Raw genomic sequence first — 15,644 nt, 5'->3', positions numbered from 1 at the left:
GAAAGAGGCCTCCCCACATTGAGCAGGGCCTGAAGACGTAGCCCACACTGGGTGAACTCCGTTATCAACTTTTTGTGTGTGCCTTTGATCTCATGGTTGATTTTGATTTCTGCTTCATTTATATGTATGTTTCACTTGGTTACATGCTCTTTTAAATGCAATTTTGTATGCATCCTTGAAGTGACAACCTAGAAGGTTGAGTCATATCATAGTAACTCTTCGTCACATATTTACCCCAGTGGACCGATGAACTTGAGTAAGTGTGGGAGAAGGGTGATACAAAAATATAAACACATTCACATTCCATTTTTCACTATAGTTTTATTTTGATCCAATTTAACTTTTTGTGTTTCTTGGAGAATTCTTTTTCCCTTTCTTCCCAACTTGAATCCCACCCGCATTTTCTGCAAATTCTGGTGGATTGTTCTTCGACAAGTGCATGATAATATTTTTAAAATGTTCCTCATCCACCTAATATGCCCAAGAAGTTTCCTTTTCAATGATATTCCTTGTGGTTTTCGGAGGGGATTTGTTTTCCATGAGGGATTGTTGTTTTTCCACTAACACTGCATCCGGGGAATCCTTACTCTTAATCGACGGATCCACATTGGCAAGCAATTTTTCCTGCTTAGATTTTATTGTTGTATATGCATTTTCTTTGACTGTATCTGAGTCCTTCTCATCTTCTAATTCTTTCTTGTCCTAAAGCTCTTCCTCTTTGAATAATCTATAGTGGTCACCTTGTACTCCTTCCCACCATTTGGGCCTTCAAGATTTTTTCCATTCTTTTTTATTCTGAGAACGTTTGGGGTAATTTTTAATTACATGCCTCATTTCATAGCATGTTCTACACCAAAATGAAATATTCTCATACTCAAGATTTTGGACCCAAAAATATTTTAGAGCAACCAAATTAATCTCCTTGGGAAAATCCTTGTTGAAGTCCATCTCCACACAAATGCAAGCATAAGTAGTGTTGTAAATAAATTATATTTCAGGAGAGCAACGATAAAACTTTCCCAGTGCATTCCAAATGGAGGAAATGATGTATGATTCCAAATATGCAAGGGAAGGTTTAGAAGCCTTACCCAAACTGGGGTTGTGGAGATTAATGTCGATATCGGGTCAAAAATGGGAGTCCAAGGCTACATGAAGAGGCCAACACTCCCTCAAAATTATGGCCCAAATTCATATATGCCTTTCTTGTCCTCAATATTATAAAAAAACCATAATGAAGAAACCCCAAGCCATAGGGTAAATATTCAACTTGTCTTTCAAAAGGGGCTTCCATGTCTCAAAGATCCATTTATGTAGATCGACCATCTGTGACCAACACCCATTAGACCTACAAACCAAGCCATTATTCAAAAAATAATTTTCACAACAAAAAGATCCCTCATCCATAGGAACATTGAAGGAAGAAATTTCTTGAACCATCTAAAGACCATTACCAAAATTCACCATAGAGTTGTATGAAACTGAAAAAGATCTAGCTTGACCAATAACCATACTTGCAAAAGAAATAGTTTTTTTTTTTAAATCACAGGGATTCACCATTAAACAATATGTAGAAAATCCATGCAAGCAAAGAAAATATTGAGTGACTAGGGTAAAACCCCAGTGGCCGCAAGGGTTTCCAGAGCTATTAAATTTACTTAATGCTCTAATGTTTCATATTTTTTTATGCATATCCAAAGTTTTTTTTTTGTCTCCCGTAGTTTGGTCGCCCATCCAAAGCTTTTGTTTCCCTCCCAAGTTTGTCATGCCACTCTCTTCTAGCTACCACCTCTCAAATTCTAGCCAGCTACCACTTCTAAACTTCTAATCACAACTTCGAGCCACCTACCACCTCTAATGTGATATGCATATTTTCTAGAAAAAAATGTTTGTAATTTTATTCATAAAAACAAAATTATTATGTTTTAAATTGAATTGTATCGATTTATTAATCTTTATTACTTTTTAATTGAGCGATGTTATGTTTTCTTCTTATTCTTGTTTGATCTAGCATTTCATCTTATGCACCACTACAAAATCTCCCCCATATTGGGTTGTAGAGTGCCTCTCGATGCAATTAATCATTATGTTAATTAAAATAAATAAAATAAAATATAGGTATAATAGCTTAAATGGTTGGAAGGTAAGCTTTGCACTCTTCCAATGAATCTTCACCCCGAGTTCTGCAACCTGCTGCATGCACTCGTGGGCTCGTTGGCCGCGTTAGGGCTGCGCCTCCTCTGCCATGGATGAGCTAGGCTCATCCCAGGCTCCCCCCTTCATCCTACTGTCCTCCCCTACTGCTGAAGATGCCGTGTTCAAGACCCTTTTGGCTTCGATGCCAGCCAAGAAAAAATCGATTGCTTCAAAGTTTGTAAAAAAACTGGAAAATATACCGGAGGTCTCCCTTCCTCCGGAGGGGCCGATCAAGGTAGCTTTGTCAATGGCAGAGAGGGCCCTGGTAGGACAGTTCACTGGCCTTTGGCCTTCTCCCAAAGCCACGGAAGCCTGGATCTGCAGGAACTGGAGACCGTTAATCAAGCAAAGTGTCACCTCGTATTTTCTAGGGCGAGGCTATTTTCTGTTCGAGTTTATTTCAAAAGAAGACAAGGATCTAATCTTCAGGAATGGGCCCTATTTTATGGGCCCTCAAGGTCTCTATTTGAATAAATGGACTCCTGACTTTGATCCAGCTGAAGATGTTCCGTCGGCAGTTCCAGTTTGGGTAAGACTTCTGAATCTTCTTGTACATTGCTGGAACTGGGATTCCCTCCAACATATAGGCAACGCGCTGGGAAAATTCATAGATCGAGCAAGTACTAAGGATCAATATGACTGTGCTAGGATCTGTGTCGAAGTGGATCTAGAAGTGGGGCTGCCGGAGGCTATAAAGATAAATGTAGGGAGTTGGACTCATGTGCAAAAACTTGACTACAAGTAGCTTCCTTTCAAGTGTCGCAAGTGTCAAGAATATGGACACTTTGCCAAGAACTGTACTAAAAATGAAGAAGCAGAACAAGGTAAGGAAGAAGGATGGAAGCAGGTCAAAAGATCAAGGGCTGACCCCAAACCCTCAAACCCTCCTAGAGCTACAAAGGGAAAAGGGCAACAACCTTCTTTTAGTGGCCAAGGACAACATCCAAAGGCACAATAGAATGCGTTCACCCCCCTTTCCTCAGCCTCAATTGAAGTGCAAGAAATAGAACAACAACCGAAGGAGGCAAATGAGAAAGAGACCCTCGAAAACTGCAGGCAAGGTGAGAGTGCAGTAGTATGCCCTAAGGGAAATGCTACAAAGATGGAAGAGGAAGAACAAGATTCGGAAGAATCTTAGGAGGAAGGAGAAATAGGTGACTCCCAAACAATGTCCTGCAGATCGACAAGAGGAAGGAAGTCTAACTGGGAAAAAAGGGAGCGAGAAACATATAAGGACAAGCTCCAAGGTAGTCAACCAATGTTGGAGAAGCTTCTAACAAGAACACCAAAGATTACAAGAAGTCAAGGACAGCGTCCCAAAGGGGCCACCCAATCTCAAAAAAGTAAATAATGAATATTGTCTCCTGGAATTGCACGGGGTTGGGGAGCAAGCAAAAAGAAGAAGCTATGTGAAGCTTGATTAGGATAGAAACCCCAGATATCCTACTGATCCAGGAGACTAAGTTGGAGGAGAAGATCTTCCTCCAAGTAAGCAGGAATTTTTGGAGAAAAAGTGGAGGGTAGGCTGTCTCAGCCCGAGGAGCATCGGGAGGGCTGGGAGCTCTCCGGGATGAAGCCAAGTTGGAATTGGTCAATGGAAAGCAAAATACTCACTGGCAACTTATACAATTCATAAGCTGAGAAACAAGGGATACCTTTAGCCTTTTTAATGTTTATGTGCCGGTAAATGCAGGGGAAAAGAAGCAGTGTTGGGACTCAATCAAACTCATGGTTGAGGAAGAAACTTTGGGAAATATTATCATTGCAGGGGATCTGAATATAACTTTAAGCTCTTCCGAGAAGAGAGTTGGCAGCATAGTAAGGGATCCAGCGAGGGAATGGGTGGAGGACATCATGCAAGATTGGGATCTTCTCAACATCAAGCCCTTGAAAGGTAAGTATACTTGGTCAAATAAAAGAATGGGTCCTGGCCATATTGCTGCATGATTAGATAGATTCCTTCTTCAAAGTTCCTATCTTCTCCTTGGTTTAGATGCAAGGATGCTCATTCTGCCATGCAGCATTTCAGATCATAAACCCATAAGGTTGGAGCTCTCAGCACACAGAAATTTTGGGCCCATACCTTTTCGATTCAGTCCTTTATGGATTAAGCACTCAGACTTTATGGATAAGGTTAAAGAAAGCTGGAATCGGCCCGTCAAAGGGTCTCCTTTCTTTGTATGGGAGGAAAAATTAAGAAGAGTAAAGGCTGTTCTGAAGAGCTGGGCTAAATCTCTTCCCAATCCAACTGATGAAAGGAAGATGGCCCATGCCTCCCTCGAGAAGCACCAACTGCAAATGGAAGAGGAGGACCCCTCGGAGGATTCTATAGCTAAAGAAGGAAACATGCAACAAAAATTCCACAAAGCTTGCTTGCAAGAGAAAGAATATTGGAGACAAAAATCCCGTAGTCTGTGGTTGAAAGCGGGAGACAGGAATACCTCCTTCTTCCACAAGCAAGCCCAAGCTAGAAGGTCCTTTAACACAATATCTGAAATAAAGGAAGATCTCGTTACCTACAAGGATTTCACAAGTAACAAAGGGGCTACCTTCTCCCATTTTGAGAAACTTTACAGTGAAGTCAAGGTTACGAGTCAGGACACAAGGTTCTTGGATGTTATCCCCTCCAAGATCTCTTTAAGTATGAATCATTAGCTGGAAGCTAAAGTTACCAGAAAAGAAATAAAGGTTGTGCTCTATGAAATGGAGCATGACAAATCTCCGGGTCCAGATGGCTTCATAGCCATATTCATCCAAGTTTGTTGACAAATAGTGAAGAAGGACTTGCATAGAATGGTGTTAAAATCTCAAAACTACCAGAAAATTGGAGGCAACACAAATTCTGCCTTTCTCACCCTCATCCCAAAGGAGAAGGGAGCCAACACTTTTAATAGGTTTCATCTAATTTCGCTATGCAACATTGGTTACAAGCTCATACCAAAGGTGATTTCCAATAGATTGAAGGTCCTCTTGCCCTCCATTATACCTGAAAATCAAGGGGGATTCATTCAGGGTAGGCAGATCGTGGACAACATAATTCTCATGCAAGAGGCTATTCATTCTAGTTTGTAGCGGAAAGAAAAAGGTATGGTGGTCAAGCTGGACCTAGCTAATGCATTTGATCAAGTTTGTCACAATTTCCTCTTTGATGTGATGCACAAGTTTGGGTTTGGTCATGAGTTTATTAGATGGGTCTGGGCTTGCATCTCTAAGCCCTGGATTGCCCCTTTGGTGAATGGAAGAGCAACAAAGTTCTTTAAAGCCTCTAGAGGGCTGCACCAGGGCTGCCCTCTTTCTCCTCTTCTTTTTGTTTTGCAAGCTTTAGTTCTGAGTTTTTATTTAGAAAAGTGTTAGGTGGATCAAGAGATTATGGGTCTTAGGATTGCTAGAGGTGTCAAGGATATTAATCATGCATTGTTTGCTGATGATTCTCTTCTGCTGGGTTCTACCTCCATATACTTTGCCTCCAGATTCAGGAAAGTGTTGGATGACTTCTGTGGTACTTCAGGTAGTAAACTAAATGAAGGGAAATACCATTTCTATAGCTGGAATATCTCCAATAGCGATCTCTCCTCAATATCCAGATGTTTGGGCTTCGCTGGCTCAACTAGTTGGAATTATTTCATCTATTTGGGCCTTCCTATCTTCCAAAGGAGTCACTCTAGCAGAGATTGGATCCCAATGGGTGAGAAATTCAAGAATAAAATTCAGTGTTGGGGTTTCTCGCGGCTGAATCTTGCTGGGAAGGCAATGCTTATTAAGTCTGTCCTGACCAGCCTGCCTATCTTCCAATTCTCGGCCATGTTGGCTCCTACCAGCATTCTCAAGAAGATGGAGGAGTGGATTTGAAGGTTTTTTTGGAAGGGTAGCAAGCAAAATGACAAGAAGATCCCCCTAGTCAGTTGGGACAAAGTTTCTAAACCTATGCTAGAAGGAGGTCTGAACTTCAAGGACCAGAGGCCACAAAATATCGCTATGGGGGCTAAGATTCTATGGAGACAAATAGCCCTGAAACTAGGCTGGGTTCAAAAGGCGCTATGGAAGAAATATTTCAGGGGTCAGAGGTTACGAAGCTTAGATGATCTCACCCCCACCATTAAAGGTTCTCAAATTCACATGCTTTGCATGCAGGCCTTACCTCTGATACAAAAGCATTCCTTTTGGATCCCGGGTAATGGCAAGCTCATCAATATCTGGAAAGATAAAATTATGAATGAAGAACCATTAGGTGATGCCCAAGAGCTCGTTGAGCTTCAAAGCTGGATGTTGAACAATGACATCAAAATGTTGTGGGATATTTCTAATTGGAAGGACAATGCATGGGCAGGTTGGAAGAAACCTCAAATGCCGATTGCACTAGATCAGGAGTGGTCATTTCAGCTGACTAAGCTGAAAGGAATGAGCCTGATTAATATCAGAAAACATGATAAGAGAGGTTGGGGCTCTCAAACTGGTTCTTACACAGTTGCGCAAGGCTATGCACAACTCAAAAAAATTCCCCATGTTCCTTGCTGCCCTGTGACTTGGAGAGGACTTTGGAGGCAGAAGTGTGTGCCAAAAATCGATTTCTTCAACTGGTTATTGTGCCACAACAACATTCTAGCAGATGACAGGCTTAAGAAGAAATGCTTCCTGGTCCCTTCCAGATGCACCCTTTACCTGGAAAACGAGGAAAATGCCTCTCATTTATTGATAGAATGCAGGTTCGCCAAAAGTATTTGGGCAGAAGCGATTTTCCCATGGGATTCACAGTTACTCTGCCCAACTCTATTATTGGCTTCTTTGCCGATTGGGCTCACCTCTATCCCAGGAAGTTCCCTAAGAACAATTGGTTCAAGGCAGCCTGGCTGGCCAATCCGAAATTCATTTTCTAGCACATCTGGATTGAGTGTAACCATAGAATTTTTCAAGAGAAAGCGCAGAAGGGAAAGCTTGTTTTGTCAAATGCCAATGGCCTGCTCAAGGAATCTCTCGGTGAGAAGTTTGAGAAGTTGGAGAATAAAAATCTAAGTCCTCAAGAACTGGCATGGGGGAGCAAGCTTGGTCTCTAGTATTCTGATGATGAGAGATAGTACAACATTAGAAAAGATTGGCAGATCAAGCTTACTGAGGGCGAATTTCAGATGTGGCTCCAAAAGCGTGCTAACTCCTCCTTGTTTTTTGATGGGGCTACCAAAGGCAATCCGGGGATTGCTGGGGCTGGAGGTGTCATCAGGAATGCAGATGGCAACATAGAGAATAGGTATGCCTGGGGTTTGGGTCATAGTACCAACATGTAGGTTGAGGCCATGGCCCTGTTGTAGGGCCTAAAGCATTTACATGATCTTGGTATTGAGAAAGCCATTATTCTTGGTGACTCCCAATCCTTGATTCGAATTCTCATGGATAACACGTCCCCTTGTGACTTTCGGTTAGCAAGAGTGGTTACCAGAATAAGAAAGCTAGTTGGCTCCTTTCTTCAGGTGAATTTTTTCCACGTTCTTCGGCAAAATAATAAGGAAGCGGATGCGGAAGCTAACAAATCTGTCCTCCTTCCCGTTGGCATTCGGGTAAGAGACGGGGTTGAAGATTGGGATCCAATCCCTTAATTCTGTTTCTCATGTTCTACTGTCTTTTACTTCAGCAGTTTGTCTGTATCCACAAGCTTGGGGAAATTCAGGAAATCGATTCGTCTAATGGAGTTAAGAAGATCCAGAACATTAGGGTCACGGTATTAGTTTATATATCTATTGAGGATGACTGGTTCTTAGGCTCTCTGAATGTGATCGGCCAACAAGCTTTGACTTTCTTTTAATACAAAGTATAATTGTTTTCATTAAAAAAAAAGAAAGGGTTTTGCACTCTTCCTATTTGGGTTCATATCGGCACTAAGATATTGGTTTGTTGTGTGTTGGATAAAAGGGTAGGTGGCCCCATTTGGAATGCCTAGACACTAATTTGAGACAAGAGTTTCCTGTTAGGTGTGGCTTTCACATTATTTCACTTAACCTTAGGGTTTATAGTGGTAGTGAACCATATTTGAACCTAAGTCTTACGTAGGTAATTCCAACTAGATAGTGATTCCTCTAGATATGAGAGAGAGAGAGAGAGAGAATATAATGAGTACTAATGTGAAACAAATACAATGAGAGGCAAACAAGGTTAGTGAAAGTGTGGCATTGTTATAGTTGTACTCGAGTTCAATTTTTTAAAGGAGCGAATTAATAAGTGAATAAACTTAACCTTTTAAGTGAGATTATCTTTTTGCTAATGAGACAAAGATTTTCCCTGATTTGCCCATTATTCTGAAAATTTCGTGATCCGGACTTATACAGGAACGTAACAGAATACATATATAAACATAAACATAGAGGTGCAATATAAATAAAACTTCATTTCATTAATATCAAAGAATGAAATATGCTTACATACAGAATGGAAATAAATTAGCTCGGGCGATGGTATCTTATCTATGAGAAGAGATGTGGCGGCTACATGCCTATGAATTATGTTACAATGAGGCTCAAGGGAATTTTTATTATAGAACAAGAAAGGGAAACCATAAACAACTGAAATCCTAACCCCAGGAGATGGAACACCAAGAGTTTGTGGCCCTCCTTGGGGTTAGTTGGGCAACCAACTTCCTAGGGTCGTAACTTGGTCATATGATCTGACACATACGATACCTCATTAGAAAGATCTCCTAGAGGACTATAGGATTTCCAATAGACCGTTGCCATATCTTGTTGTGTACCTAAAAAATATGTCGTTTAAGGGGTCAAAACAACTCTAGAAGTTCAGGACCCGAATATTTGCTAAAAATAGTAAATGCTGCTATAATCAAGGAAATTGATGAAATTGACTGGAGGCCTAGGAGGAGTAGGCACGTTGTAACCAATATCCACCTAGATCAGTCCTCCCCCGTTAGGAAGCAATGGTCCCCATTGCGTGCAGATCCTCCATAAGGTGAGAATTTTTTTATTGAACCTATTCCCTGGTGAACCACTTGCCCTAATGAACGAGTTGACCTACCTTGACAACTCGATATAGCCAGATCCTCTGCTGGCGAGTGTTATTGACTTGTGTGTCCATGATCCTTTCAGTTGTGGCATGTTTGATGTGGCTTGGGTTGATCTTTGTTGGTGTCAACTGCTCAACAACGTCGGATGTGTCCAACAATGGGGAAAGTATGGTCGCAACCGGTCCACGTTGAATACTAGGTGCAGGTCAAGGAAAAATGGAACACTGAGCTCGAAGGAATTGTCACCTATAGCATTGGTGATGGTGTATGACCCATATCAGAGCATGCGAAGCTTGCGGTGGGGCCCAACATGATGCTCCTTATGCAAATGTAACCAAACTTTATCACCCACTTGGAACTATGTGACACCCGATGCTGATCATGACGCTACTTGTATATGTCATGGACCTGCTGTTGGATGTGCTGAATACGATCAATGAAGCCATTAACCATGCTAGCTTCAATATAAACATGATTTGAGTCTTCATGAGTAGTTGCAAATGGTATGACCACATCAATGGGACATAGTGGTTGGAATCCCAACCCCACCTAAAAGGGGATGTGACCAGTTGAGCTATGGAGAGATATGTTGTAGTTGTGCTGGACATATGGGAGGCTTTCATCCCGTGTTTGTGGATGCTTCAAGTTGTACATATGCATGCACGATCATCCTGTTGATGACCTTGTTGAAAATAATACTGAGAGGGGGAGGTGAATCAGTATTATTAAGTCAAATTCTTTTTCAATTTATACAAAGATTTGTATACACTACTTTGGTTAATGAAAACAGTGTGTATACGCAACTTTGACTAATGAAACTTGCGTGTAACTTCTAGACTTATAATTTAATTTATTCTTCAGATGTTGATATATGTGTCAGAACCATATAACAGTAAGCAGGAACAGAAAAGTAGAGTAGACAGTCACACAAAAGAACACAAGATATAAGGTGGAAACCCAATGTGGGTGAAAACCACCTGCTGCAATATGTCTCTATCTTCTTTTAATTAGAAACTTCTTTTACAATGGTTTTGTACTGGTGCAATCTTATACCAGCACGCAGGCTTCAACCTGCAGAAGGCTACAACCTTCTCTCATTCTCTAGCTTCTCCTAGAAGGGAGCTACAACCCCCTTAGCTCTTGTACTAGCTGAGGTACTAGTACGTAGGTGCTAACCTACAGAAGGCTTCAACCTTCTCCTTTCTTCCAGGGACCACGTTTCATAAATTTTCAGACTGGATCCATGAATATCAATCAAACATCAAGTAGATCTGCAACAACCAATCTCCTTTGTACAAATACTAAATCAACCAATAACTTCTCAGAATGCTGTAACTAGAAAACAGTACCAGTAACCAAACACCAATTCTGAACCCAGAACACTGCAGCAATAAACCGAAGTAGCTAAAACATATTTCAAGAGACGTACGCTACTTCACCATTAGAAACATGCATACATACGCAGCTATGCCAAAGCCAACCAACGTATACGCAGTCTTCACTTGCTTAACTTGCATGTATACGCGCCTCTGCCGTGCCGAACCTGCGTACAGATCTATAAAAGATAATTTATCCTTTTACTTAATCAGTCATCAGTTATACCCAGATTATTAGATTTATAGATCTAATCATGCGCCAAATATAATAGATCAAAATCACACAATGATACTACTATTCAAGCCTTGAGATCTTGACCCATCAATAGAACTTAACCATCTTGTAATGCTCAGGTTCCTCCTTGATTCAGATCCAGCTATATCTCACCAACCAATCACCAGTATTCCAGATCTTGCTCCTCTCAAGATATTCAACACATAAGTCCATACCCTTGCCAAATGATCTCCTTCCCTTTTTATAGTCTTAGCCCTTACACAAACCATGGTCCAAAACCATTGAGAACCAATACTAGGGACCCAATACCTGGGTTCAACACTTTGGATGCAATACCAAGGACCAAAACCATAGGTCTAAATACCACGGACCCAAAAATAAGCTTTCCCACATGTACGCGCTTTTCCATGCATGAAAGTGCGTGCATACGCATACGCGACTTTTGATTAGCAATCCCTTGTGTATACGCGACTTTGATATGAGGAACCTGCGTATACCTCATTTTCTTTCATTCTGAGAGCCTGAACTGTGATCTGCCATTTGAGTGAGTTGCCATCAAGGACAACACTTATGTCATAGAGCCAAACTTGTTCCAAACCTGTGTCATAATGCCAACAGACCTTTGTTTGGACATTAGTTTGGGGGTGGAAGGTCGTGGACTTAGTGAGATTGGTATCCAACATCGACTAGAGGCTTGACCAAAATGTACTCAGAAACCTACTATCCCGATCTCAGATAATGGACTCTGGGATCCCAAAGTGTACTGTCATATCCCCATTTTTTCCTTTATAGTACAACTAGGGTGGATTTCGAGGGCACATCATGGGTTCCGATGGAGTTTTTAGGATTTTTTATGGGGTTTGATGGCATTCCCTTGGCATATTCTATCATCCACATAACTTGCTTCTCGTTCCGTTTCTTTCCAAAAACTTTTAGAAAACAAGGTTATTATTGAGCCTGACTTATTTAATTTAGCTTGAGGTGGCATTCCGTGAGAATTTGATGGAATACCTTAGTGTAATAGATCGTTGTAACCAGAATGAGAAGATCTACAAGATGGGATGTTAAGAAGTGACTTCCAATGGTTAGAGAGAGTATGGTGGGAGATTTACCATTTTCCTTGATTAAAAATGGTTTTAATTAGTCATTTAATTAAGGAAAAATAATTAATTGGAGTAAAAAGGCCAAAAGTGACTTAAGTGAAATAAAATAAAATTAAAAAGTCACTTAAGATAAAGTCAATGGAGGAGCTTCTAGAATAATAATAAAATAATAAAATGAGATGCTTCTAGAGGCTTGGGGATCTATCTATGGAGATATATAAAAGAGGAGGAGAAAACCATTTGGAGACATCTTGGAGTTGAGTAATTGTTTCTTGTGGAGAGGTTTGGAGAACCAAGAGTTCCTAGCTTCAGTGGTAGCCCTGGGACGGAAACCCTTAGGTGATGTAGTGAGAGTGGGCAAGAACCCTTCTCTCCCCTTGGTGAATTCATTTAGAATTCACAGGAGCTCTTATTGGTTGCAGTTTCATTCTAAGAGGTCAAGTCCAGTGCTGCAGTAGACACATTTTGAGGTTGGATCTAGTTTGCAACAATTGTTCGAGATTCTCATCTATTTCCAACTATTTCATATTACCATGTACTCTTATTTTTGGTTAATATAATAAAGTTGAGATTTGCTGCATTTTCATTGTGTTCATTTTTTCTTGCGGCATTTCTGGTTATTTACCGTGTTGCAAAATTTTCATAAATTTGTCATAGTATCAGTATTGTGTATTTTTTGGGCTATATCGCCAATTAAAAATATTGTTGGAAAAAATTACTGTAAATTTATGGTGTTTTCCGCATGTACTTTCTGGGATAATTTTGCTATAACGAAATCACCATTATTTTAGCCAAATATTTTGAAAGGGACATTACATGTACCCACACTAATTCAAAGAAGTCCTTGGAGTGGCTTCTGCTGTGATACTCTTTTTGCAAGTTGCCATAATGGCCATCTTAGAGAATCTGCCAACGACCACAAAAACACAGTCGTTGCTATGCTTAGTAGAAGGAAGGCCCGACATGTAATCCATGGAGATGGATTCCCAAGGCCAAATAAGAGTAGGCATATGATTATATAAACCTTGCTTCTTGATTGTCAGTTTGACAATGGTACAGGAAGTGCAGGATTTGATGTACTTCCCAACATGTTTTCAAAGGTTCGACCAATCAAAATACGTTTGCAACACTGCCACTGTTTTCTCTACTCTGAAATGTCCAGCAACACGATTGTAGTGCGCCTCACAAAACATCTTGACATGCTCGCTTGAGGGAAAATAAAGGTGTACCAGGTGGCATAACAGTGTGCCCTTGAGGTGAAAATATGGAATGTGCTTTCCTTCCAGGAGTATCTAGTATGTGTTGTCGAATTTTGGATCGCTCTTGTAAAGATGCGGCCACCCTGAAGTCTCATTTCCACAAGAGTCGAACATAGTGTTCAGTTTCATAAGCGGTGGTCGACTAAGACAGTCTGCAACATTATTGGTGCTATCCTTCTTATACTTGATGTTCAAATGGAACTGTTGCAGATATGTGGACCATTTCTGAAGGTGATCGCTCTGCAACTTTCCTTATGTCTGTATGAACTACAAGGGTCGGTGGTCTGTGTGGATGACTATTTCCTTCCCCACAATGTAATGCTTTCATTACTAGCAGGCATGCACCATGGAATACATCTCTTTGTTATAAGTGGGATACTTTCAGACTGTATTCGAAAGTGTCTCACTGTGATATTCCACGTGATGCCCCTGCTGGGTAAGAACTGCACCAATAGTGTAGTTTGAGGCATCTGCCTCAGTTTCAATTAGTTGTTGTAGGTCTGGTAATGTGAACATTAGTGTAGAGGAGAGGCGATGATTCAACTTGATAAACTCTTTTTGTTTGGAATCGAACCATAATAAATTTTCTTTGGCTCTTCCCTTGGTGACTTGACTCAAAGGCCAAGTGATATGAGAGAATCCCAACACAAACCTGCGATAGAAATTAGAAAGACCCAGAAGGATGCAAAGCTCTGTTAAAGTGATTGGGGATGGCCAATCCTGAATAACTTATATCTTGACTAGGTCCACATGCACACCCCAATCATCAATGATGTACCGCAGATATTGAAGCAAGGCCATACCAAAAGTGTATTTCTCCAAATTGGCACATAATTTGTGTTGTCACAGGGTTTGGAGGACCCGTAGGATATGGTGTATGTGCTCTTCCCATCTCTGGCTGAATATAAGGATGTCGTCTAGGTACATTATCATGAACGAGTTGGTGAGTGGTCACAAGATGTCATCCATCAGCCACTTGAAGGTTGTGGGGGCATTGGTCAACCCAAAAGGCATGAACAACCATTCGTAAAGGCCCTCCTTGGATTTAAATGCGACCATCCACACATCGGAGGGTTTAATTGGTACTTGGTGATAACTGAACTTCAAGTCAATCTTGTTGAAGTATTTGGCACCCTTGAGCTGGTCCAGAAGGTCATCAATTTGTGGGATTAGATACCTATTTTGGACAATGATCTTATTCAACACCCAATAGTCAATATAAAGCCTCCAGGTTCCATCCTTCTTCTGTACCAACATGATCGGGCTCCCACAGGGTGATGAACTTGGCATGATGTGCCCTTTCTGCAACAACTCATGAATCTGCCTCCTGATGTAATCGTTCTCTAAAACATAGTGTTGGTAGATTGGTCCATTGGTAGTGGTGCACTTAGGGCCAGATCGATGGATTGCTTGACTTGACATTGTAGGGGTACCCTTGTGGGTGAGGTGAAGATGTCCATGTATTCCTCCAAAACCCTCTCCATCTGCTGCTACCATGCGGAGGAGTCCTATATAGAGGCTGTGGAGGTGGCCATATATTCTTCTTGCCCTGAGGGTGAATCATAAGGTAGATAAATTTCTCGGATTGGGAAATGAGCTTACCGCATTTCTTTGCAGAGATCAAAGAGATGGTGGTAGCCAGTGCTACCTCCAGTATCCTATATAACTTATTGCCCAAAGTAATAATAACAGTGTGAGGCCTAGACTCATACACAACATGACATTTCCACAAGTATGGTTGGCCCAATAATACATCACAAACTTCAAGAGGAGAAACATCACACAATACCTCATCTGTGAAGGGCTTGATGCTGTAGGGAAGGCGACATCACTAGCTGATGCAGAGATCTCATACTTAGTGAAGCCACTCGATGGTGTACGATTGCATGTGTGGTGCGGTTGGTAGGCCCAACCGCTTCATGACCTCTACTGAAATGAGGTTCTTTTGGCTCCCACTTTTGACAATGAACTGTAACCGAGAACAGTGCACCCACATTTGTGAGTGGAGGAGGCGCTCCCCCTCCTCTGGATCTCTGAGCTCTATCTTCTTGATCTTGGCTGGTGGAAACAATAACACTAGGCTCTGCATCAATAATATTCTTCCATTTTTTATTCCCCTTATCGAGTTCTGGCTCAAAGTCAGAACATGATTCTGATTCAAAAGCCTTTAGCTCGACCACCAGTGACCGCTTGGCTCGACACTCACTTCTGTTGTGAGTGGGGCTCTTTGGAACTCACACCATTTTCTCATGTCATTCTTTGTCTTCATGATGTTATTCTTTGCTTGAGGTTTCAACGAGTTGTTTTGGGTCGTCCTGTCTTGCCTTTCTCATTTGTTCTGCGGTTTGGGGGTGCCTTTCCCTTGTTTCAGATTTGTAGATCCAAACACTCACTTCTTCTATTTAAATTTCTACTCAATCTTGACAACATATCGATAGGTGGCATTGAGCGAGGAGATGTCCAGGAACTCCATCTCTT

The 15,644-nt window shown here is 41.2% G+C and overlaps 1 protein-coding gene across 1 annotated transcript; it reads left to right on the top strand.

Annotated features, from left to right (window-relative positions):
• Positions 1–2,335: 2,335 nt before the first annotated feature.
• On the top strand, positions 2,336–2,938 carry LOC149170726 (uncharacterized). Its single transcript, XM_089425706.1, has one exon. The coding sequence runs from the start codon at positions 2,336–2,338 to the stop codon at positions 2,936–2,938; it is 603 nt and encodes a 200-aa protein (XP_089281832.1).
• Positions 2,939–15,644: the final 12,706 nt, after the last annotated feature.

The sequence above is a fragment of the Pinus tabuliformis genome, chromosome 4_2 (assembly GCF_031772625.1).
Source record: "Pinus tabuliformis cultivar Carrire ecotype Pingquan chromosome 4_2, CPIR1, whole genome shotgun sequence".
Lineage (NCBI taxonomy): Eukaryota > Viridiplantae > Streptophyta > Pinopsida > Pinales > Pinaceae > Pinus > Pinus tabuliformis.
Note: the sequence above shows the minus strand (reverse complement) of the source record. Positions and strands in the feature narration are given on the sequence as shown.